At 38.8% G+C, this 22,940-nt stretch overlaps 6 protein-coding genes across 9 annotated transcripts; 1 reads left to right on the forward strand and 5 right to left on the reverse strand.

The window, feature by feature from the left end:
• Window positions 1–188: 188 nt before the first annotated feature.
• On the reverse strand, window positions 189–3,881 carry LOC103859538 (chaperonin CPN60-like 2, mitochondrial). The gene is made up of 17 exons (XM_009137086.3): window positions 3,685–3,881; window positions 3,571–3,592; window positions 3,161–3,292; window positions 2,919–3,078; window positions 2,626–2,801; window positions 2,448–2,543; window positions 2,253–2,357; window positions 2,087–2,173; window positions 1,812–1,982; window positions 1,664–1,732; window positions 1,506–1,583; window positions 1,318–1,413; window positions 1,134–1,233; window positions 957–1,060; window positions 764–869; window positions 599–677; window positions 189–501 (listed from the first exon to the last, which is right to left on the reverse strand). The coding sequence occupies exons 1-17, from the start codon at window positions 3,720–3,722 to the stop codon at window positions 402–404; spliced, it is 1,719 nt and encodes a 572-aa protein (XP_009135334.1). The 5' UTR covers window positions 3,723–3,881; the 3' UTR covers window positions 189–401.
• A 486-nt stretch (window positions 3,882–4,367) lies between these two features.
• LOC103859540 (putative tRNA (cytidine(34)-2'-O)-methyltransferase) lies at window positions 4,368–6,053 on the reverse strand. The gene is made up of 6 exons (XM_009137087.3): window positions 5,716–6,053; window positions 5,516–5,584; window positions 5,384–5,442; window positions 5,204–5,264; window positions 5,071–5,124; window positions 4,368–4,884 (listed from the first exon to the last, which is right to left on the reverse strand). The coding sequence occupies exons 1-6, from the start codon at window positions 5,998–6,000 to the stop codon at window positions 4,603–4,605; spliced, it is 810 nt and encodes a 269-aa protein (XP_009135335.1). The 5' UTR covers window positions 6,001–6,053; the 3' UTR covers window positions 4,368–4,602.
• A 154-nt stretch (window positions 6,054–6,207) lies between these two features.
• On the reverse strand, window positions 6,208–11,803 carry LOC103859541 (protein ROOT HAIR DEFECTIVE 3). Its single transcript, XM_009137088.3, has 23 exons — window positions 11,591–11,803; window positions 10,962–11,102; window positions 10,814–10,880; window positions 10,624–10,726; window positions 10,292–10,362; window positions 10,129–10,192; window positions 9,976–10,041; window positions 9,821–9,868; window positions 9,684–9,746; window positions 9,541–9,597; window positions 9,266–9,424; window positions 9,118–9,186; window positions 8,946–9,037; window positions 8,730–8,808; window positions 8,432–8,597; window positions 8,195–8,319; window positions 7,820–8,082; window positions 7,641–7,737; window positions 7,390–7,551; window positions 7,210–7,314; window positions 7,041–7,135; window positions 6,846–6,942; window positions 6,208–6,744 (listed from the first exon to the last, which is right to left on the reverse strand). Exons 1-23 carry the CDS (start codon window positions 11,592–11,594, stop codon window positions 6,520–6,522), a joined length of 2,418 nt encoding a protein of 805 aa, XP_009135336.2. The 5' UTR covers window positions 11,595–11,803; the 3' UTR covers window positions 6,208–6,519.
• A 952-nt stretch (window positions 11,804–12,755) lies between these two features.
• LOC103859542 lies at window positions 12,756–14,426 on the forward strand. Its single transcript, XM_009137089.3, has 3 exons — window positions 12,756–13,108; window positions 13,811–13,904; window positions 14,105–14,426. The coding sequence occupies exons 1-3, from the start codon at window positions 12,832–12,834 to the stop codon at window positions 14,175–14,177; spliced, it is 444 nt and encodes a 147-aa protein (XP_009135337.1). The 5' UTR covers window positions 12,756–12,831; the 3' UTR covers window positions 14,178–14,426.
• Window positions 14,427–14,746: 320 nt separating this feature from the next.
• On the reverse strand, window positions 14,747–16,587 carry LOC117132420 (putative tRNA (cytidine(34)-2'-O)-methyltransferase). 4 transcript variants are annotated; one of them, XM_033286449.1, is made up of 7 exons: window positions 16,268–16,586; window positions 16,068–16,136; window positions 15,936–15,994; window positions 15,756–15,816; window positions 15,623–15,676; window positions 15,324–15,435; window positions 14,747–15,081 (listed from the first exon to the last, which is right to left on the reverse strand). In XM_033286449.1, exons 1-6 carry the CDS (start codon window positions 16,550–16,552, stop codon window positions 15,325–15,327), a joined length of 639 nt encoding a protein of 212 aa, XP_033142340.1. In that variant the 5' UTR covers window positions 16,553–16,586; the 3' UTR covers window positions 14,747–15,081; window position 15,324. The 4 variants fall into 4 exon arrangements, with proteins under 4 accessions (XP_033142340.1, XP_033142339.1, XP_033142341.1 ...); XM_033286448.1 differs by having other exon boundaries at window positions 14,750–15,158; window positions 15,351–15,435; window positions 16,268–16,587; XM_033286450.1 differs by having other exon boundaries at window positions 14,750–15,048; window positions 15,351–15,435.
• Window positions 16,588–16,737: 150 nt separating this feature from the next.
• LOC103859545 (protein ROOT HAIR DEFECTIVE 3) lies at window positions 16,738–22,355 on the reverse strand. The gene is made up of 23 exons (XM_009137093.3): window positions 22,140–22,355; window positions 21,512–21,652; window positions 21,364–21,430; window positions 21,174–21,276; window positions 20,842–20,912; window positions 20,679–20,742; window positions 20,526–20,591; window positions 20,371–20,418; window positions 20,234–20,296; window positions 20,091–20,147; window positions 19,816–19,974; window positions 19,668–19,736; window positions 19,496–19,587; window positions 19,280–19,358; window positions 18,982–19,147; window positions 18,746–18,870; window positions 18,371–18,633; window positions 18,192–18,288; window positions 17,941–18,102; window positions 17,761–17,865; window positions 17,592–17,686; window positions 17,397–17,493; window positions 16,738–17,295 (listed from the first exon to the last, which is right to left on the reverse strand). The coding sequence occupies exons 1-23, from the start codon at window positions 22,141–22,143 to the stop codon at window positions 17,071–17,073; spliced, it is 2,418 nt and encodes an 805-aa protein (XP_009135341.2). The 5' UTR covers window positions 22,144–22,355; the 3' UTR covers window positions 16,738–17,070.
• Window positions 22,356–22,940: the final 585 nt, after the last annotated feature.

Below are 22,940 nucleotides of genomic sequence, written 5' to 3' on the forward strand. Positions count from 1 at the left end.
GACTGATGTTTTGGGATTCAAATCTGAAATAGAAAGTCGGTAGGTCTGAGGAAGAAACACGATTTTACAATGTGTCAGAGAGTTTGCAATAGTTCAGTTTTGAAGTAATATTTACCAAGACAATCCGACATGGTTGTTGTTGCGGTTCTCATTGTCGGAAACGTTTTAATGTAGAAAAAACAGAGCTCTTGTTTTAAAATCATGTTTTCGAAATTATACACGACCGCAGGATACAAGTTGCATTCCACAAAGTTTATAATTAAGGAACATCAATTTAAATAGAAAGTTTAAAACTTTGTAACCAATTTAAATCGAAGAAAGTTAACAACTTTGTAAAGGAAACAAACAAAACATCAAAAAGAGAAAGCTTTGAATGTTAATTTGTAGAGAAGGTCACATCATCACATGCCCATGCCAGCCATATCAGGGACATGCTTCTGAGTTTTCTCCTCTGCCTTCACAAGCACTGATGCCTCTGTTGTTGTCAATAGCAAAGAAACGCTGCGATACAAGAAACAAACACACACATGAATCATAACTTAGTTTTTACTTCTAAAGAAACAAAAACAGTTGAGTTTTGGAGACTCTCTCTTCTTACCTAGCAGCATCGGTTAAGGCGGTTTTGATAACCTTAACCGGGTCTATGATTCCAGCTTTCACCATATCAACATACGAACCTACACAAAACAAACACGACAGAAACATTCAGAGTCTGATGAAGTTTGCGCTTTTGAGATGTTCAAAAAAGCAATCTCACTCTCACCTTTAGAAGCATCGAAACCGAAGTTGCAATCGTCTTGCTCTAATAATTTGCCAACCACTAAAGAACCATCGTAACCAGCATTTGCAGCTATTGTCAATGCAGGAGCCTGTACAACATTACAAACTTCTTTGTCACGGTTCACAGTTCTTGAACTGAGAGATTTTTTCATTGGAAGATGTTAAGAGATTAAAACCTTGAGAGCATTCTGAACTATCTGAACACCTCTTCTTTGATCCTCGTTTTGAGTTTCAAGGTTGTCTAAAGCCTTTGTAGCGTATAACAGAGCCACACCACCACCTAATAAGCAAAACATGACGAAAACAATTAGAGGAAGTATATAGAGAGAAACAGATAATATTATTTTACTTACCAGGTATGATGCCTTCTTCTACGGCTGCTCTTGTAGCATTCAAAGCATCAGTGACTCTGTCTTTTCTTTCTCCAACTTCAGCTTCACTTGCTCCTCCCACCTAATGTAAGAACCAGACATTTATCAGCTACTTCGCCATGTAAGAGTTTAAAAAAAAAAAATTATTGATGGGTTATTAACTAACCTTGAAGACTGCAACACCACCTGATAGTTTTGAGAGTCGTTCTTGCGTTTTCTCTTTATCAAATGTGGATGTGCTCTTCTCGTTCGCTGACCTTAACTGTACAGCATGAGGATGAAATGAATTAGCTTTTACTGTAATACAATGAGCAAGATTCATGATAGAGATAGTGTAAGAAACATTCATATTACCTCTTCACATCTTTCTTCTATCAGCTTCTTGTCGCCACCACCGTGGAGGATGAGAGTATCATCACGAGAGATAGTGACCTTATTCAAAGAACTTGTATCAGATTCGAAGCTAGGGAGAATATCACAAGCAGAAACTTAAATAGTTCATCTCCTCTTACTTTCTTTGCAGTTCCAAGCAATTCAGGACGAATTTTGTCAAGAGTTAGACCACGCTCCTCAGAGATAACCTGTGTGTAAGCCAGTTAGTTAGAAAATGCTAAAACGTGAGACAAATCAACAACATGATGTTTCTTGAGAAACCTTTACCTCTGCACCAGTAAGAACTGCAAGATCATCTAAGCTTGCTTTCCTGTTGTCACCAAAACCTGGAGCCTTGATAGCGCACACCTTAAGCCCAGCATGATGCTTGTTGAGAATCAGCATAGCTAATGCATCACTCTCTACATCTTCTGCTACAACAAGAAGTGGTCTGCTACTCTGCACAACCACAATCGATAAGAGAAACAAGTGAGCGGTAATTCTAATAACAAAGTTCTTCTACAAACAGGACTTAATAATAGGTAATCAAGGGAAGGCATTACTTTCACAGCTGCCTCTAGAACTTTCAACAACGAGTTCATGTCTGAAACCTTCTTCTCGTGAATGAGGATGATGGGATTCTCGAGCTCCTGAAAAAAACAATGCATATTCAGCCCAACAACCTTTCTTTGCCTTCACATAAGACCAAACAGAAAGAAATGAACTTACGCATTTCTGAGTCTTCTCATCTGTGATGAAGTAAGGAGAGATGTAACCTCTGGCTAGCTTCATTCCTTCCACTACTTCTAGCTCGTTCTCTAAAGTGTTCCCATCCTGCGTAGTTTAAAAAACGATGATGAGATATATAGCGATAAGTCAATCATTATCTGATCTAAAAAGGCATGAGAAGCAAAGTAAGCTTACAGCGACAGTGATAACTCCTTCCTTTCCAACTTTCTCCATGGCTCTTGCAATTAATTCCCCAATCTCACGCTCGCCGTTTGCAGATATAGTAGCAACCTGTCACAATAATAAATGCCATCGCACTAAGAGATCAACTTCTGGTTATAATCATGACAATGAATCTGCTTTCAAAATTCACCTGTGTGATCTCTTCAGGGGTGCTAATCATAACAGCTCTACTTTTCAAATCAGAGACAACAGCATCAATGGCCATGTTTATGCCACTACGCAGATCCATCACATTCACACCAGCAGCCACCGACTTGCAACCTTCGGTGAGTATAGCCTGAGTCAAAACAGTCGCACACGTGGTACCTTTATAACACAAAAGCAAACACAAATTAAAACTGTCTCTGCATTGTGTTTCCAAAAATAGTAAAAACGTATCAAAGATGTTTAACTAACTCAAGAGAGGGAATCAAGTCAATTTACCATCTCCGGCAACCTTGTTAGTGGCATTAGCGACCTGTTTAACGAGCTCAGCACCCATGTTCTTAGCATTTGACTCAAATGAAATGCTTTTGGCGACGGTGACACCATCCTTTGTGATCTTTGGTGCGCCATAGCTGCTCTCAATTATCACATTCCTTCCCTAAACCAATAAAGATATTGAGATTGATCTTTGCACTGCATTGATGATATATAAACCTTCTGAAAAAAAAAATATAAACTACCTTTGGGCCCATAGTGACCTTGACAGCTTCAGCAACCTCGGATACACCTTGCAACATAGCTGCACGAGCCCCAACCCCAAAACTGATGTCCTTAGCCACATAGTTTCTGCTGCTTATTATCCTTCCAGAAACCTTTATGGTAAGAGAGAACACCAAAACGTACATTTATTAAATAACTGAAGCTAGAACCTAGAAGATCTTCAACATCATTTGGACCTACTAAAAACCAGAGAACGTTTGCAAATTCAGAAGCTCAAAGGTAGAAACTTTTTGATGCAAATCCCTAAATTTTTGTTTCATTGCATCAGTGATGCAACATTTCTAGCAGTATCTCGATTACAAACAGGAATGCTCAATATTGAAAGGTAATCAAATTTGAAATAAGATCTATAGTGAGTTCAGGAGCTCACCAGTTTCCTGGAAGTAGAGGAGCTGCAAGACAATTAAACCCAGAAAGATCAGTTCGAATTTGATTGAGAAGAGTGTAGTAAGTTAATAGAATAAGGTCAGTGAGTGAAACGTACCCAATTGAAGAAGATAACTTTGACAGCACTCTGTACATTTTCGCTGGCAGAGAAGTAGATTCAGACAAAGAGGGGCTTCAAAGGGTTTAGGGTTTTTACTATATCACACGATGATCAGGAATGAATTATAGTTTCGTCGAGGAAAGGAAAAAAAAAAGAATAAAGTCTGCAACTTTCCGTCTTAGTGGGTCAGCTCTGTAGGTTTTTCGTTCTTCCATAGGCCCATTTTACATTCTAATGGCCCAAGCCACATCACTATAGAAGAACTCACAGGCATTAGAATGAGGGCGGCTTTGGCTTTGGCACCCTCCAAGATGCACCAATGCCTTTTGGAGACACAAACTTATGGCTCTCGGACAAACAGCTTAACCTTTGCCTAGTTCTTTGTTCTATGAACTTGTGTCAACGGTAACTGATTTTGCTGGAGTAGAACAGAGCTGCTGCTTTCACTTTCTCCATTGGCTTGTCACTGCGGATCCGGCTGGGGAGTTCATCAAGGCAGACCTTAAGCCCAGACCTTGTATATTGTTCATTTCATAAAATGTTGCTTCTTTGACTGACAAGTCCGTTTATACTGCTAACAGTTTGGTTCACATTAACAACTGTCTGTTAACTGTTTATATCTTGTTCGGGTCAGTAAGTTGTCTGGCAAAGTCTTATAACTCTTGGTTGCTCGATCCATGTAGCCGAAGGCCAGATATCAAAAAAATAGATAAGATACTTCTATTTCTAAAAATCATCCCCCACACTTGAGATTTGATATAATAAAAAAGATAATCAGCTAAAAGAATTGACCAAGATAGAGGTAGTCTTTATCTTGAAGATGAAGCCTCATTGGTGGTAACGGTGTTCCATCCACATATGGCTATGACTATTGTGCCTCTGTGTTGTCCCTCTTTTTTTTTTTATTGCAATACATCAAGCAAAAATATCATCTGCAAACAATGGCTCTTCACCATTCACAGAATCTCCTTCAGGCGCACACTCGATTTGCTCATAGTTAAGTTGCCTAGACGCTTCATACACAGCAACACCAACACTCACCGACAGATTCAAACATCTCACATACGTTTCCACCATCGGTATACGTATGGTCCCTCCTCCATATAACTCACTTTTGCAGTCTGACAGCGCTTCCGGAGGTAGACCGCTTGTCTCTGACCCGAACAAGAGGTAATCGCCTCTTCTGTATGAAAATTCCTGCATCAAACAAGTTCTGACAGTTCAGGACAAAGCATTCTCTCTTGACGCTGTTCAGACATGCAATGGACTCATTTCATTTTAGGAATATCAATTCAACTTTTTCTAACCATTTTTTTCAGCTACCTAATTTCAAAGTGGCTGTTGCTAACAAACGCAGTGAGGTCTAGGGGTCACGCAACTTACTGAATGTATCTTTGTTCCTCTTTTGGTGAAAGCTATCATCCGTTTCTCTCCCTCCTAAGACAAACATAGACATAACAAGTCAGACATCATATCCAGGGAACTGAAATTAGAAGTGTTGAGGTGATCGAGAAACCTGTTGCCGGAAATATTCTTGAAACTCAGCCCATGAGCTGTGCGCTTTGACAACCACAAAGCTAAATGCTTTATGTTAAGGGGCATGAATCTCACAACCTCTTTAAACTTTTAATAATAACATATGAGATGCTTATGCAAGGGAAGTAAACCAACAAAACTAAAAATAGGTGAGGGATACGGCCAATAGTCCAAACCAGCTCGCTTTACTTTGGCGTCATCCACTTGAAAACCTAATGGCTGAAGCAGGATGGATCAGATGAACACTTGGAAACAATGAATCAACTAATATAAGGAGATAACATGAATGTACCCCAACTAAATGCAGACCAACAGCTGAAGCTGCACATGTTCTTGCAATGCAACCTGTGTTTCCAGGAATCTGTCAAATGAAGGAGACACAAGTAGATATCTATATAAGCCACTACAAGTTTCTGAAGACGCCACTACCAAACCAAAACAATGCAGTAGCAACGTTTATTTGTTCGTATTGTTTTAATGATTGAGCGTAACCTGGGGAGAGACCAATACTACTTGAAGAAGCTTACTCCTCGCATCTTCTTTAACTCCTTCTCCTGCCCCACGCGGCAGGGCATTACTTCTCTTGTCCTTGTCCGAGAGAGGAGGAGGAGACAGAATCTTGGAGGAAAATGAAGTGATGGAGAGAGACAGCTTGCGCTTGAGGTTGAGATGAGTTAAGCCAAGAGAAGGCAAGAGACGGTCACTTGACTGGTGCCGGAGATGAAACGGCCTTGAAGCTATAAAGAAGCTCAGACTGCTCCGGCCGCAACTCCCCATTCTTCCCCAGCCAACCTACTTCCTTCCTTCCTCCGCAGATAATGTTGTTTTAGCACGCTTTGAAAATAATATCATTTGGGCCCAAATTGTCAATATCTAGGCCCATTTATTATTCAGACCATTCCTCATGCCTAGTTCATGTCGGAGACCAATCTTTAATGTTTCAACTTAAAAACAAGAGTGAAATGACTTGCATTACCATAAAAATGAGAAACTGATACTCTCTTCAATCAACAAACCAATCTTTTAAGTTTCACCATTCTTTCATCAGATACAATAAACCACATTAATACAGAACTCGCAAACAAACCATGACTATATTTTTTTTGTCTGCATCATGTCTAGGAACATACAAGATAGGCACCAATGCCTTAAGAGACATAAACATATGGCCCTCGGTGAACCCCTCTGATCAACACCAAAATTGAGAGCTATCCTTTTGTAAGGGTACCGAAATTTAAAGTGTCTAGGTTCGTGGACTCGGACAAACAACAGCTTAAGCTTGTCTAGTTCTTTGTTCTATGAACTTGTGTCAATGGGAACAGATTTTGCCGGAGAAGAACCAGAGCTGCTGCTGCTACTGCTTTCTCCATTGGTTGTAACATCGGATTGAGCTGAAGCTGAGGAGTTCATAGAACTCTGGTTGGTATTTGTGGATGGTGCTTGTCCTTCTTCAGCGAGTTTCTTAAGGAGGTTCATGACCGTTGGAAGGAACTTGGTTGACAAGGAAAGAAGTCCAGGTAGCTGTTATTGATCACAGATGAAACATTGGCTTTTCAGAGACATTATAAATGAGAATAATTTGAAGAACAGTGGCAATAAGGATGTTGGAAACTTGCTCATACCGCTCCATGTTGGAATTCTCCTGAAATATTTAACTGCACCCACAAGGCTTTGGAAACAAGGTATCCAACGAACAGAACACCGAGCCACAGAGGATTTCTGCCACAAGAGAAGCAAGGAAAGAAGAGAAAGGTGAGTGGGGAGAATCTCCTTGATCTGAAAAACAAACTCAATTCAAAAGAATGGGTAAAGAGTACCTTAATAGAGTCATAAACTCATTAAATCCAAGAACTACCAGGGCAAGGATTGCCCATGGAGGTGGCAACCAGTTGTTATTCCGTCGGTTAGCTTCCTGAAATTCAATGTTACCATATGAGAAAATAGAGAGTTCTAATAGCATATCTTTTTAACTTTTAATAAGCGTACCTGTGCAGAAATAGCCTGTGTAACGGTATATTCTGTCTCGTTTTTGAATTGTCTCCACAGTGATTTACACTGTACAGGTGTGATCAACGTCTTTTCTGGTGCAACCTGATAAAAAAGAAGGTAAGGATATATAAGACCATTTGTGTTTTCATTATAAATGCTGAGTGAGGTTTTAGTCACCTGCTCCCAAGTGCTTGAAGCGAGTGAATCAATTGTGCTGATGCTCTTGCTGGTAGCATTGTTACTTGTAGAATTGACCAGAGCGAGAGTCAGTGTCTTCTCAATATTGTCGAGCTCATCTTCCAAGCGGATAACAGCCATAACAGACAGTAGCTTCAAGGACTACAAAAAAGATAACAAGGTTGTAACGTCAAAATCTGGAAAAAGTTTGATCGAGTCACAGAATCGGAGCTATAAGGCAGGGTTCATACAGCAGAACGAGCCATTTTGGTGATTGCTCTGATATCCTCCTTTCCAGTCCAAATACGTGGCATTGAATCAGAATCATGGCTGAAGATTGTAGTAAATCTGGATAGAAAATTGTTTAATCAGAAAGCTGTGTAAGAGATGGAAGTGGTGTATAATAACAAAAGTAGTATGATGGTGTCACCTATCCTTCATGCGCATCAAAGCTCTTCCAGCCTCTTCCTTTGCCTTGGTTTCAACAATACCACGTGCATAGTTCTCAAGGTCAGTGAGCATTTTATTCCGTGTTTCTTCGTCCATGTCGAATCCAGATAATGCGTCGGAGAGACCATAGACAGCCAATTCTCCTTCTCGTTTTAGTAGCTTTCTTATTGCTGGCCATGTTTCATCATTGGCACCATCCAGAAGAGCTTCCACTGGTCCAGATAATGCTGCATTTAGTTTTGACTGCAATGACGATTATTTATTAGGAAGCTCCAGACAGCAGTTGACACCTGCTTTGTGGTAGATTATCCAGATCAATATGTATGTCTTTATTCTGCTTAAGAATTCTATTTACCTCATACAGAGTAGTCAGTTCAGACAACTTTGCAGTACGGACAGAAGAGATATGGGCTTCAATGTCACGCTGAAGCTTTTCCCGAGTTTTGGATATATCCCAGTTTGCTTGTTCAATAACAGCCTCTGCCAAAGAAAAACCATTTTAGTATTTATTTCGTATGATAATCTTCAGATTCCAATATGTTATCCTATATATCACAATATTTTCAGTAGTAACATCAACGCTAGGCTATACCTTCACATCCTTTATCAAACTTAGACACGCAAGACTGAGCGCAAACATCCGCTGATGCTGAAAAGGCTTCACCCGCATTTAACGCCTTCTCAAAAGCATCCTTGAAGTTTTCAAGTGCTCCAGATCTCAAATGTCCAAGCAGGTCTTGGAAAGTTGGTTGAACAAGCTGCATAGGACAGTAAATAAATGAGTGCCTAATACCAGGTCTCTAATTCTTTACAACTATGTGAGTCTCTCTGAATGTTTCCAGGTGACACAGTGATTGCAGCAAAGCACAAGTTAAGAGTATATGCATTACTTGCAATAATTTTTCTTGCAGCTGTTGTCTCTTGGATGATCTTACACCTTCTTCAAAGTATGTCGCCTCTGTGTCATACCTACAACAAACATCAGGACAAGCATGAAAAGGAAACTCCTACTGTTCTATACTCTAATGTATGCATAAGAAACCTCAAATTCAATAAAGTCGGCATACAAGAAAACTGTATAGGACAATTAAGCACGAAAATCTTACTCTGATAAGCAAGACTGGAGGATTGAGCTCAGCTTTTTTCCAAATCCAGACACAGGACCAGAATGTACAGCTTCTTCCAATTCACGCCAATTCTATACAATGTTTAGACATAAATATTAACGACAAAGTCGCTGAAAAGGCTAAAACGTGAAGCAGTATAAAGAAAATTCACCTCATTCGCAATAAAACCAGCAAACTTTTCATTGGCAATTTCCTCGCATCGCACAGTTGCTACCATGACCTGCGCGCATAGGCATCGCATAAATAACAAGACTAGAAGGAACAGTAACAAAACTAGAGCCTGTAGCAAGCAAAATTACCTTGTGAGCCGGAAGGTCCAAGTCTTTGTTGTCTTTGATGACTTGCCACATCTGTTTTGCGCTAAAAGCAAACGCATTGGCAGGGACAACTCCTCGTCTATCACCAGCAAGTCCGCCAGGTGCAACAGAGTGGAAGAACCGTTGTCTCAAATTAGCAACCTTTCATTTACCAAGAAAATATTGGTAAAAGTATTAGTATCAGTCACAAAGCCAACTGTTGAGTAAATAGGTAACCCTGGAGTTTATCCAAAATGTAAAGCTAAATGCGAATGAACCTGCTCTTTGAATAGCTCTTCCTTCTCTTCATAACTATTGAGAGCAATTACTTCAACCTGTCACACAAGAAACAGCTCCATTTCTTGATCCTAGCAAAAGAAGAGTGATACTAAGTTCTTATAAAATGGTCAAGCAAACGTACATTGAAGAAATCACTAAGAGGAGTTTCTTTGTGTGCTTGAGGCTTGGGGACTGCATCCCAGATCTGCATGTATGGACAATATATAAGGAATTGCATAGTCAAAGCACATAAAAGCTAAAGACTGTCTCTTATTTTACCTTTTGAATGTCTTCCCTTAGCACTGGTTCTAAATTTTCCAATGGCGTCTGCAAATATTCATACACAACTTATAATCCACAAAACAGAATGATGAAGAAAAGAAAACATAGAATGCAAGCTACCACGTACTAGATGGAAAAATACAAATACATACCCGTGTTTTATCTCTTATGACAAACATCAAAGTCGTTTTCCGCGGACTAAACAACCTCATCATAACCTGATCGCATGTAGCAGGAAAAGCAAAGAGTGTTGAGACTTCAGATCAGCAATAACTCATACTGATAAGAAGATGCAGACAATTTACCTGGAACACAGTCTTCAAAAGAGGTTTGTTTGCTGCTTGCTCCCGACCAATATCATGACACCACCTGCATTATACATCCGGGAACCAGTATGTTATAAGATAAAGTCAGAAAAAGAATGTTCTGCTATCTATCGAAGAGAGTAGAGCACAGAAGACAACTTACATGTTTATGAGAACTATGTCTGAGACAGCAAGTGCAAAAAGAGCACTCTGTTTCTCGAAAGCAGTATCATCCTAACAGCCAAATACAAGGAAACTGTACGTAAGTAAGCCATTCTATACTAAAACACTCTATTTAAGAAAGCAATTTTTTGTGTGTGCTCATTAAGATTGACACTGCGCATGAAACCAAGCTAAGACTCTAATCAATACAAGTCAAGGTTCATTGAAGTTATTCACAATCAGTGCCAAAGCTCAAAAGAAGATTATACCAACTGGTGTTCGATAAAAAGAAAAGTAAAGGACCCATATATGACAAGGACCGAGGGTACACACCTCTCCACGCTCTCTCCCATCGGTACCCTCCAAATCCATCACAACGGTGCAAGGCTCAATACCAGCGCATCTAGCAATCCAGATACCCTTAGTCGTCTGGGACCTGAAAACAAGGAAATTCAAGGGTTGAAGTATCTTAAATTATAAGCTAACTGTGCTTCCCACGAAGTATACAAAGAGCAGGACATACCTTCCTCTAAAAGCATCCATTTCCCTAAAGTTCGTTCCAAACAAATGATTCAAGAGGGTACTCTTCCCTGCAAATCCAACCACAATCACTTCAAAATCAGCCCCAAACACATGGATCCAGAAGAAGCAAAAGCTTTTGCACTACATACCACTACTCTGAGGACCCATGATCGAGACAACCGCATACGAAAGACCACATTCCTCCAGTTTAACCTCCTTGATAAAATGATCAACCCCGGAGACATTAAAGGTACCATCTCCATCAATAAGCTGAGTAGAGCAAGCGGCATCTGCAATTTACAATACAATAAAGAGGAAATCAAATCAGATCCTTTGTACATGTAAGCTCAAGGAGTCTCTGAACAAAGCAAACTGAATCTGACATAACTACTTCAAAGTCTTAGACTTTTCATTAAACCCAGAATCCTTACTAACCTCACAAAAACCCAAACAAAATTTCAGATTTTTTTCAGTTAAAAGATCCCAAATTTGGACAGTAATCAAGCAAATCCAACCTCTTTATAATCAATCATAGTCACTCAGAAGACAGAAGAATCAAATCATCAAACACCTTATGAGCAAAGAGATTTACAAACAGATATAGATCACAAAACCTAAATCTCAGAGCTTACAAAAGAAACTGAAATCGAAAACGAATAACGCTTGGATCAGAAGAAAAAAAAACGAAAACTGATCAGATCAAAAAAAAAAAAACGGATCCACGAGATCAGGAACATTAATGAGCAGAGAAGGAAGAGAGATGTATATGTGAAATTACCCATTGTCGCACAAGGATGCCTCAGAGAGAGTGATGAATGAGAAGAAGAAAGGAGAGAGAGATCTCAAGAGGGGGAAGTCGAGAGCTTTGATGCACCGCTGCTGCTTTAAGACGACTGGTTCTGGTAGTAAGGTCATACAACCTTCCTTCTTTTATTTGACAACCAACAAAACAAATGCCAAAAGTGATTATTTTTTAATTCCCAACGAATATCTACCTTTTACGATTTGTATTTTATTTCGCTTACTCCAAATATTCACCGATAAATATATGATTTTAAGCCATTTACCGATTAATTATAAGTTTTTTTTTTGAGAAAGGGCTTGATTAATTATAAGTTTAGGTCCAATTAACTTTTTTCTTCAATTAATAAATTTTCTCCGTTTCAAAAATAAGTGGTAATAGTAAATTGTTAAAAAATTAAAATTAATTGTATTTACTAGATTATGATCGGTTAAAACTGTAAAAACAATAAATTATTAAATTAATATATTTATAATTAAGATTTGAATATTTTTAATAGGTGTGAAAATTTTAAAATATATACTATTCTAAAACAGAAAAACGTCAACTACAAAAATATCAATAGAGCATATCTGATCATTTTAATTTATTAATAATACCCTAGTTTGAGGAAAACAATATTTTTCAGGTAAGAAATCACTAAAGAATAATAAAATAATAATGTAAATTCAATCAACGAAATTATGATATACTCATTACATTGGTCGCAAAAGAGAAACTGGGTCCCACGTGGGCATTTAGACACATTGATGTATGGCTGGACAATAATAGGACCCACACAAAAGCCCAATTTTTGGTGGGATCCACTTAGCCGCCTCTTCGCCTTTGTAAAAGTTGGACGGTGGTGTGATCTAATCTAGGCGGCTCCGGCATAGCGACAACGAAGAAGTTCCACCGTCCGATTACTTCTCGTTAACCACTGTGATGGTCAGATATATAGCCGTCATTTTTTTAACGTCAAACATCGACAGTTTTTTCTAATGTCATTTTCTTGAGTTACGAGCCAAGTTTAAAATGAGGCCCAAAATAGGCCCATATTAGAGAAAAAAACCCGCATCCACAAAGACCTTATAATATCTTGATAAATTACAATATGTTTATTTATAAATTGGGCCTTACGGCCCAAAGCCCATGTAGATTTCCTCTTCCAAGAGAGAGAGAGAGAGAGAGTGAGCTCAGGGAAGCAATCGCCAGTCTCGGAGAAGGGGGAGAAGACAATGGCTGCCAAAACCCTAATCAGATCAGGAGCTTCGCTAATGAATCGGTTTCTATCGAAGCCTACGACGAATCTTGTGCAGAACAAGCTCAGATCGTTTCAGCAGATATCTCCCCAGCGACAAGAACTCCCGCCGTGTTTTTTGTTCCCGTCGTTGACGAATCTACAGAACTCGCTTAATCCGCGCGTTAACGACACTGTTACGCTTCAGGAGCTAACGGAACGTGGGTTTCTTCACCCATCTGGTCTTCCTTCACTCGAGTTCTTCTTACCAGAAGGTTTACTTCTCTGCTCTCTTACCTCCATTTGAGTGTTCATATCGTTAGCTCAGACGGGTAATTAGCAATAACTCCTAAGGTATATGATGATTTGAGTATTAGTCTGGTGCTGATCAGTGTTCTGTTTTCTAAAGATTTGATCTTTGAGGGGAATGAGAAAGTTCTCTTGCTTGCTCTTGACTCTTAGGGTATATGATGATTTGAGCATTAGTCTGGTGCTGATCAGTGTTCTGTTATCTGGTGCTGATCAGTGTTCTGTTATCTAAAGATTTGATCTTTGAGGCGAATGAGAAAGTTTTCTTGCTTGAAAAAAGATTAAAGACTGAACCTTTAGGTGGTTTATTCTTGTTATTGTCCAATAACTGCTAGTGGAAGTACTTGATTATTATGTGGTGTTCTGTTTTTTTTTTTTTTTGAAACGGGATCATGGGGAGTTCTAAAGTGCTTGTAGGAGGGTGAAGAATCTTGGCTATGTTGTGCAGAGTTTCATATAGTGCTTAGAATCTTGAGAATTTCAGTCTGTTGTTTATTGAGATTTAGTGCGTTGCAACGTTTGCACATCTTGCTACTCTATGGTACTATGCTATGTTGTGGAGAGTTGCATATAGTGCATGTTCAGTATGTTGTTTATTGAGCTTTAGGGACTTTACATTTTGCTACTCTCCGGTGCCTGCTTAATATCTTTGTACTTTGGTGATGTAGTCGATCCATCAAGTGAGCCGTTGCTTTTATTTCCCAAGAGGACGTTCCAGCCTAGTACGATCAGGCGCAAACGTAACCACGGATTCTTTGCTCGGTATGTCTCTTTGTATTAAACCTCCTTGTTTCAGTCCAAGAATAGAGTCAAATCTTTGCTCTTTCTCGTTCGTATTAGAGGAATTTGTTGATTTAGCACTAATGGAAAGTAAGAAGAGGATTGTTTGTTCGTTTGTACATGGTGCTTGAGCGACCAAACTGTTTAGTCTATTGACTAGTGAATGTCTTGAATATAAACAGAAAAGCAACCAAAGGTGGACGGAGAGTCATAGCTCGGAGAATAGCAAAAGGGCGTCACAGAGTCACTGCCTAGAGTCCCTCTTTAATCTTTCCCATGAATCTCCAGCTATCAGATAGGCCGGCTACGTCTCTTTCCTTACAGGCTAGAAAATCTGAAACTTGGATCTCATAAATACCTTGGATGTATCAATATCCATGTTTTGACGTGTTGTTTTGGATCTTGGAGTCGAGGTGGAGTTAAAGATCTCAGCATCTTTTATTTTCTAACAATCTCACCTCCTTTTGAATGGTTACTTTACATCAAGGAATAAGTTTTTCTACATGATGCTTAATTACGTACATATATGAGTTCATTATTTGTGTATAGGTATAGTAGCCTTATCCAACAAAGTCACACGGCTATAACCTATGAAGAACTAACAACATTTATGAAATATAAACAGTTGTATGGTATATTTGAACAAAAAAAAAACAGTTGTATGGTATATGACACATAATACAGCAGTAACACTTGCTATCATATTTATAAAATTAAACTTGATTAGTGTGGAAATTTGATCTATAACTGATGTGAAACTATGATGCAAACGAGGCCATAGAGCTGAGGAATGGCTCTGCAGTCTATGCAAAACAAAAGAAAGAAAATAGGAAAGTCTCTCTCTCACTCTTATTTTTATCTGTTTTCTTCTGATTTCTGACTCAAACATTTACTTCATGTAGAGGAAAGAGATTCAATTAATGAGTTGTAGAATCCCAAAGATTAAAAAAACCTGAGAGAAAAGAAACGGCAAGAGCTGATAGATTGGTAAAGAAAATAACTTCACTTGTCCCATAAGCAACACCCTTGCCTATGTTGTAGGCACTACTAGGCCTAAACCCCTCTAAAACCCACAAAGCTTCTTTAAATCTCCGTATCCTTCTTCTTCCTCTTTACCTCTTCAGGCCTTTATAAAGCCATCATCACCATCATAAGTCATCTTCATCATGAGAATGGGAGAAATAAGAAAGTGGTATGTGGCTATAATGGCGATGGTACAAATAGTGAGCTGGGTGTCTGCAACAAGCAGGCACATTGCTTCTACTCAAGTTTCTTTTCATCCAGGTTTGAGTGTTTCTTTAATTTTATCTTTCTGAGTATACTAATCAACCCCATTACTATGTATATATATGCATATAATGATAAGCAGACATGTGGATATTTAAATGGTGGGAACAATACCCTATTTAGTTTCTATTTGTAACTCGCTTTTGCAGTCTGATAGCGCTTCAGGAGGTAGACCACTTGTCTCTGAACCAAACAAGAGGTAATCTCCTCTTCTGTAAGAAAATTCCTGCATCAAACAAGTTCTGACAGTTGAGGACAAAAGCATTCTCTCTTGACGCTGCTCAGACATGCAATGGACTCATTTCATTTTAGGAATATCAATTCAACTTTTTCTAACCATTTTTTTCAGCTACCTAATTTCAAAGTGGCTGTTGCTAACAAACGCAGTGAGGTCTAGGGGTCACGCAACTTACTGAATGTATCTTTGTTCCTCTTTTGGTGAAAGCTATCATCCGTTTCTCTCCCTCCTAAGACAAACATAGACATAACAAGTCAGACATCATATCCAGGGAACTGAAATTAGAAGTGTTGAGGTGATGGAGAAACCTGTTGCCTGAAATATTCTTGAAACTCAGCCCATGAGCTGTGCGCTTTGACAACCACAAAGCTAAATGCTTTAAGTTAAGGGGCATGAATCTCACAACCTCTTTAAACTTTTAATAATAACATATGAGATGCTTATGCAAGGGAAGTAAACCAACAAAACTAAAAATAGGTGAGGGATACGGCCAATAGTCCAAACCAGCTCGCTTTACTTTGGCGTCATCCACTTGAAAACCTAATGGCTGAAGCAGGATGGATCAGATGAACACTTGGAAACAATGAATCAACTAATATAAGGAGATAACATGAATGTACCCCAACTAAATGCAGACCAACAGCTGAAGCTGCACATGTTCTTGCAATGCAACCTGTGTTTCCAGGAATCTGTCAAATGAAGGAGACACGAGTAGATATCTATATAAGCCACTACAAGTTTCTGAAGACGCCACTACCAAACCAAAACAATGCAGTAGTAACGTTTATTTGTTCGTATTGTTTTAATGATTGAGCGTAACCTGGGGAGAGACCAATACTACTTGAAGAAGCTTACTCCTCGCATCTTCTTTAACTCCTTCTCCTGCCCCACGCGGCAGGGCATTACTTCTCTTGTCCTTGTCCGAGAGAGGAGGAGGAGACAGAATCTTGGAGGAAAATGAAGTGATGGAGAGAGACAGCTTGCGCTTGAGGTTGAGATGAGTTAAGCCAAGAGAAGGCAAGAGACGGTCACTTGACTGGTGCCGGAGATGAAACGGCCTTGAAGCTATAAAGAAGCTCAGACTGCTCCGGCCGCAACTCCCCATTCTTCCCAGCCAACCTACTTCCTTCCTTCCTTCCTCCGCAGATATTGTTTCAGCACGCTTTGAAAATAATATCATTTGGGCCGAAATTGTCAATATCTAGGCCCATTTATTATTCAGACCATTCCTCATGCCTAGTTCATGTCGGAGACCAATCTTTAATGTTTCAACTTAAAAACAGAGTGAAATGACTTGCATTACCATAAAAATGAGAAACTGATACTCTCTTCAATCAACAAACCAATCTTTTAAGTTTCACCATTCTTTCATCAGATACAATAAACCACATTAATACAGAACTCGCAAACAAACCATGACTATATTTTTTTTGTCTGCATCATGTCTAGGAACATACAAGATAGGCACCAATGCCTTAAGAGACATAAACATATGGCCCTCGGTGAACCCCTCTGATCAACACCAAAATTGAGAGCTATCCTTTTGTAAGGGTACCGAAATTTAAAGTGTCTAGGTTCGTGGACTCGGACAAACAACAGCTTAAGCTTGTCTAGTTCTTTGTTCTATGAACTTGTGTCAATGGGAACAGATTTTGCCGGAGAAGAACCAGAGCTGCTGCTGCTACTGCTTTCTCCATTGGTTGTAACATCGGATTGAGCTGAAGCTGAGGAGTTCATAGAACTCTGGTTGGTATTTGTGGATGGTGCTTGTCCTTCTTCAGCGAGTTTCTTAAGGAGGTTCATGACCGTTGGAAGGAACTTGGTTGACAAGGAAAGAAGTCCAGGTAGCTGTTATTGATCACAGATGAAACATTGGCTTTTCAGAGACATTATAAATGAGAATAATTTGAAGAACAGTGGCAATACGGATGTTGGAAACTTGCTCATACCGCTCCATGTTGGAATTCTCCTGAAATATTTAACTGCACCCACAAGGCTTTGGAAACAAGGTATCCAACGAACAGAACACCGAGCCACAGAGGATTTCTGCCACAAGAGAAGCAAGGAAAGAAGAGAAAGGTGAGTGGGGAGAATCTCCTTGATCTGAAAAACAAACTCAATTCAAAAGAATGGGTAAAGAGTACCTTAATAGAGTCATAAACTCATTAAATCCAAGAACTACCAGGGCAAGGATTGCCCATGGAGGTGGCAACCAGTTGTTATTCCGTCGGTTAGCTTCCTGAAATTCAATGTTACCATATGAGAAAATAGAGAGTTCTAATAGCATATCTTTTTAACTTTTAATAAGCGTACCTGTGCAGAAATAGCCTGTGTAACGGTATATTCTGTCTCGTTTTTGAATTGTCTCCACAGTGATTTACACTGTACAGGTGTGATCAACGTCTTTTCTGGTGCAACCTGATAAAAAAGAAGGTAAGGATATATAAGACCATTTGTGTTTTCATTATAAATGCTGAGTGAGGTTTTAGTCACCTGCTCCCAAGTGCTTGAAGCGAGTGAATCAATTGTGCTGATGCTCTTGCTGGTAGCACTGTTACTTGTAGAATTGACCAGAGCGAGAGTCAGTGTCTTCTCAATATTGTCGAGCTCATCTTCCAAGCGGATAACAGCCATAACAGACAGTAGCTTCAAGGACTACAAAAAAGATAACAAGGTTGTAACGTCAAAATCTGGAAAAAGTTTGATCGAGTCACAGAATCGGAGCTATAAGGCAGGGTTCATACAGCAGAACGAGCCATTTTGGTGATTGCTCTGATATCCTCCTTTCCAGTCCAAATACGTGGCATTGAATCAGAATCATGGCTGAAGATTGTAGTAAATCTGGATAGAAAATTGTTTAATCAGAAAGCTGTGTAAGAGATGGAAGTGGTGTATAATAACAAAACTAGTATGATGGTGTCACCTATCCTTCATGCGCATCAAAGCTCTTCCAGCCTCTTCCTTTGCCTTGGTTTCAACAATACCACGTGCATAGTTCTCAAGGTCAGTGAGCATTTTATTCCGTGTTTCTTCGTCCATGTTGAATCCAGATAGTGCGTCGGAGAGACCATAGACAGCCAATTCTCCTTCTCGTCTTAGTAGCTTTCTTATTGCTGGCCATGTTTCATCATTGGCACCATCCAGAAGAGCTTCCACCGGTCCAGATAATGCTGCAATTAGTTTTGACTGCAATGACGATTATTTATTAGGAAGCTCCAGATAGCAGTTGACACCTGCTTTGTGCTAGATTATCCAGATCAATATGTATGTCTTTATTCTGCTTAAGAATTCTATTTACCTCATACAGAGTAGTCAGTTCAGACAACTTTGCAGTACGGACAGAAGAGATATGGGCTTCAATGTCACGCTGAAGCTTTTCCCGAGTTTTGGATGTATCCCAGTTCGCTTGTTCAATAACAGCCTCTGCCAAAGAAAAACCATTTAGTATTTATTTCGTATGATAATCTTCAGATTCCAATATGTTATCCTATATATCACAATATTTTCAGTAGTAACATCAACGCTAGGCTATACCTTCACATCCTTTATCAAACTTAGACACGCAAGACTGAGCGCAAACATCCGCTGATGCTGAAAAGGCTTCACCCGCATTTAACGCCTTCTCAAAAGCATCCTTGAAGTTTTCAAGTGCTCCAGATCTCAAATGTCCAAGCAGGTCTTGGAAAGTTGGTTGAACAAGCTGCATAGGACAGTAAATAAATGAGTGCCTAATACCAGGTCTCTAATTCTTTACAACTATGTGAGTCTCTCTGAATGTTTCCAGGTGACACAGTGATTGCAGCAAAGCACAAGTTAAGAGTATATGCATTACTTGCAATAATTTTTCTTGCAGCTGTTGTCTCTTGGATGATCTTACACCTTCTTCAAAGTATGTCGCCTCTGTGTCATACCTACAACAAACATCAGGACAAGCATGAAAAGGAAACTCCTACTGTTCTATACTCTAATGTATGCATAAGAAACCTCAAATTCAATAAAGTCGGCATACAAGAAAACTGTATAGGACAATTAAGCACGAAAATCTTACTCTGATAAGCAAGACTGGAGGATTGAGCTCAGCTTTTTTCCAAATCCAGACACAGGTCCAGAATGTACAGCTTCTTCCAATTCACGCCAATTCTATACAATGTTTAGACATAAATATTAACGACGAAGTCGCTGAAAAGGCTAAAACGTGAAGCAGTATAAAGAAAATTCACCTCATTCGCAATAAAACCAGCAAACTTTTCATTGGCAATTTCCTCGCATCGCACAGTTGCTACCATGACCTGTGCGCATAGGCATCGCATAAATAACAAGACTAGAAGGAACAGTAACAAAACTAGAGCTTGTAGCAAGAAAAATTACCTTGTGAGCCGGAAGGTCCAAGTCTTTGTTGTCTTTGATCACTTGCCACATCTGTTTTGCGCTAAAAGCAAACGCATTGGCAGGGACAACTCCTCGTCTATCACCAGCAAGTCCGCCAGGTGCAACAGAGTGGAAGAACCGTTGTCTCAAATTAGCAACCTTTCATTTACCAAAAAAATATTGGTAAAAGTATTAGTATCAGTCACAAAGCCAACTGTTGAGTAAATAGGTAACCCTGGAGTTTATCCAAAATGTAAAGCTAAATGTGAATGAACCTGCTCTTTGAATAGCTCTTCCTTCTCTTCATAACTATTGAGAGCAATTACTTCAACCTGTGACACAAGAAACAGCTCCATTTCTTGATCCTAGCAAAAGAAGAGTGATACTAAGTTCTTATAAAATGGTCAAGCAAACGTACATTGAAGAAATCACTAAGTGGAGTTTCTTTGTGTGCTTGAGGCTTGGGGACTGCATCCCAGATCTGCATGTATGGACAAGATATAAGGAATTGCATAGTCAAAGCACATAAAAGCTAAAGACTGTCTCTTATTTTACCTTTTGAATGTCTTCCCTTAGCACTGGTTCTAAATTTTCCAATGGCGTCTGCAAATATTCATACACAACTTATAATCCACAAAACAGAATGATGAAGAAAAGAAAACACAGAATGCAACCTACCACGTACTAGATGGAAAAATACAAATACATACCCGTGTTTTATCTCTTATGACAAACATCAAAGTCGTTTTCCGCGGACTAAACAACCTCATCATAACCTGATCGCATGTAGCAGGAAAAGCAAAGAGTGTTGAGACTTCAGATCAGCAATAACTCATACTGATAAGAAGATGCAGACAATTTACCTGGAACACAGTCTTCAAAAGAGGTTTGTTTGCTGCTTGCTCCCGACCAATATCATGACACCACCTGCATTATACATCCGGGAACCAGTATGTTATAAGATAAAGTCAGAAAAAGAATGTTCTGCTATCTATCGAAGAGAGTAGAGCACAGAAGACAACTTACATGTTTATGAGAACTATGTCTGAGACAGCAAGTGCAAAAAGAGCACTCTGTTTCTCGAAAGCAGTATCATCCTAACAGCCAAATACAAGGAAACTGTACGTAAGTAAGCCATTCTATACTAAAACACTCTATTTAAGAAAGCAATTTTTTGTGTGTGCTCATTAAGATTGACACTGCGCATGAAACCAAGCTAAGACTCTAATCAATACAAGTCAAGGTTCATTGAAGTTATTCACAATCAGTGCCAAAGCTCAAAAGAAGATTATACCAACTGGTGTTCGATAAAAAGAAAAGTAAAGGACCCATATATGACAAGGACCGAGGGTACACACCTCTCCACGCTCTCTCCCATCGGTACCCTCCAAATCCATCACAACGGTGCAAGGCTCAATACCAGCGCATCTAGCAATCCAGATACCCTTAGTCGTCTGGGACCTGAAAACAAGGAAATTCAAGGGTTGAAGTATCTTAAATTATAAGCTAACTGTTCTTCCCACAAAGCATACAAAGAGCAGGACATGCCTTCCTCTAAAAGCATCCATTTCTCTAAAGTTCGTTCCAAACAAATGATTCAAGAGCGTACTCTTCCCTGCAAATCCAACCACAATAACTTCAAAATCAACCCCAAACACATGGATCCAGAAGAATCAAAAGCTTTTGCACTACATACCACTACTCTGAGGACCCATGATCGAGACAACCGCATACGAAAGACCACATTCCTCCAGTTTAACCTCCTTGATAAAATGATCAACCCCGGAGACATTAAAGGTACCATCTCCATCAATAAGCTGAGTAGAGCAAGCGGCATCTGCAATTTACAATACAATAAAGAGGAAATCAAATCAGATCCTTTGTACAAGTAAGCTCAAGGAGCCTCTGAACAAAGCAAACTGAATCTGACATAACTACTTCAAAGTCTTAGACTTTTCATTAAACCCAGAATCCTTACTAACCTCACAAAAACCCAAACAAAATTTCAGATTTTTTTCAGTTATAAGATCCCAAATTTCGACAGTAATCAAGCAAATCCAACCTCTTTATAATCAATCATAGACACTCAGAAGACAGAAGAATCAAATCATCAAACACCTTATGAGCAAAGAGATTTACAAACAGATATAGATCACAAAACCTAAATCACAGAGCTTACAAAAGAAACTGAAATCGAAAACGAATAACGCTTGGATCAGAAGAAAAAAAAACGAAAACTGATCAGATCAAAAAAAGAAAAACGGATCCACGAGATCAGGAACATTAATGAGCAGAGAAGGAAGAGAGATGTGTATGTGGAATACCCATTGTCGCACAAGGATGCCTAGTGATGAATGAAGAAGAGAGAGAGATCTCAAGAGGGGGAAGTCGAGAGCTTTGATGCACCGCTGCTGCTTTAAGACGACTGGTTCTGGTAGTAAGGTCATACAACCTTCTTTCTTTTATTTGACAACCAACAAAAAAAATGCCAAAAAGTGATTATTTTTTTAATTCCCAACGAATATCTACTTTTTACGATTTGTATTTTATTTCGCTTACCCCAAATATTAACTGATAAATATATGATTTTACGCCATTTACCGATTAATTATAAGTTTTTTTTCTTTTTGAGAAAGGACTTGATTAATTATAAGTTTAGGTCCAATTAACTTTTTTCTTCAATTAATAAATTTTCTCCGTTTCAAAAATAAGTAGCATTTTAAAATATTTTTATTAAATTTGTATTAAGTGATAATAGTAAATTGTTAAAAAAAATTAAAATTAATTGTATTTACTAGATTATGATAGGTTAAAACTGTAAAAATAATAAATTATTAAATTAATATATTTATAATTAAAATTTGAATATTTTTAATAGGTGTGAAAATTTTAAAATATATACTATTCTAAAACAGAAAAATGTCAACTACAAAAATATCAATAGAGCACATCTGATCATTTTAATTCATTAATAATACCCTAGTTTGAGGAAACAATATTTTTCAGGTAATACTAGATTTTGACCCGCGCTTCAAAAACGCGGGTTTTTTACAATAAAAATTTGAATAATGTTAATGATTGTTGTATGTTATTATGTTACAATATTGAATTATATCAAAGCATAG

Source organism: Brassica rapa, chromosome A03 (assembly GCF_000309985.2).
Source record: "Brassica rapa cultivar Chiifu-401-42 chromosome A03, CAAS_Brap_v3.01, whole genome shotgun sequence".
NCBI lineage: Eukaryota > Viridiplantae > Streptophyta > Magnoliopsida > Brassicales > Brassicaceae > Brassica > Brassica rapa.

Bases quoted from the DNA above. Each gene is read 5' to 3' on its own strand.
- LOC103859538 (XM_009137086.3), bottom strand. From the start codon at position 3,722: ATGTACAGAGTGCTGTCAAAGTTATCTTCTTCAATTGG. The intron at 1,414-1,505 runs GTAATATGAATG...CATGCTGTACAG, and splicing joins TAGAAGAAAGATGTGAAGAG to TTAAGGTCAGCGAACGAGAA. The intron at 870-956 runs GTTTTAATCTCT...AATGTTGTACAG, and splicing joins TAGTTCAGAATGCTCTCAAG to GCTCCTGCATTGACAATAGC.
- LOC103859540 (XM_009137087.3), bottom strand. From the start codon at position 6,000: ATGGGGAGTTGCGGCCGGAGCAGTCTGAGCTTCTTTATAGCTTCAAGG. The intron at 5,585-5,715 runs GTTACGCTCAAT...TTCATTTGACAG, and splicing joins TAGTATTGGTCTCTCCCCAG to ATTCCTGGAAACACAGGTTG. The intron at 5,443-5,515 runs GTACATTCATGT...ATCCTGCTTCAG, and splicing joins TTGGTCTGCATTTAGTTGGG to CCATTAGGTTTTCAAGTGGA.
- LOC103859541 (XM_009137088.3), bottom strand. The intron at 10,193-10,291 runs GTAAGTTGTCTT...TGTATAATGCAG, and splicing joins GACATAGTTCTCATAAACAT to GTGGTGTCATGATATTGGTC. The intron at 9,869-9,975 runs GTATGTATTTGT...GAATATTTGCAG, and splicing joins TCATAAGAGATAAAACACGG to ACGCCATTGGAAAATTTAGA.
- LOC103859542 (XM_009137089.3), top strand. From the start codon at position 12,832: ATGGCTGCCAAAACCCTAATCAGATCAGGAGCTTCGCTAATGAATCGG. The intron at 13,109-13,810 runs GTTTACTTCTCT...TTGGTGATGTAG, and splicing joins CGAGTTCTTCTTACCAGAAG to TCGATCCATCAAGTGAGCCG. The intron at 13,905-14,104 runs GTATGTCTCTTT...GAATATAAACAG, and splicing joins AACCACGGATTCTTTGCTCG to AAAAGCAACCAAAGGTGGAC.
- LOC117132420 (XM_033286448.1), bottom strand. From the start codon at position 16,552: ATGGGGAGTTGCGGCCGGAGCAGTCTGAGCTTCTTTATAGCTTCAAGG. The intron at 15,995-16,067 runs GTACATTCATGT...ATCCTGCTTCAG, and splicing joins TTGGTCTGCATTTAGTTGGG to CCATTAGGTTTTCAAGTGGA. The intron at 15,817-15,935 runs GTATCCCTCACC...TAAAGCATTTAG, and splicing joins GCTGGTTTGGACTATTGGCC to CTTTGTGGTTGTCAAAGCGC.
- LOC103859545 (XM_009137093.3), bottom strand. The intron at 20,419-20,525 runs GTATGTATTTGT...GAATATTTGCAG, and splicing joins TCATAAGAGATAAAACACGG to ACGCCATTGGAAAATTTAGA. The intron at 18,634-18,745 runs GTAAATAGAATT...TCGTCATTGCAG, and splicing joins AACTGACTACTCTGTATGAG to TCAAAACTAATTGCAGCATT.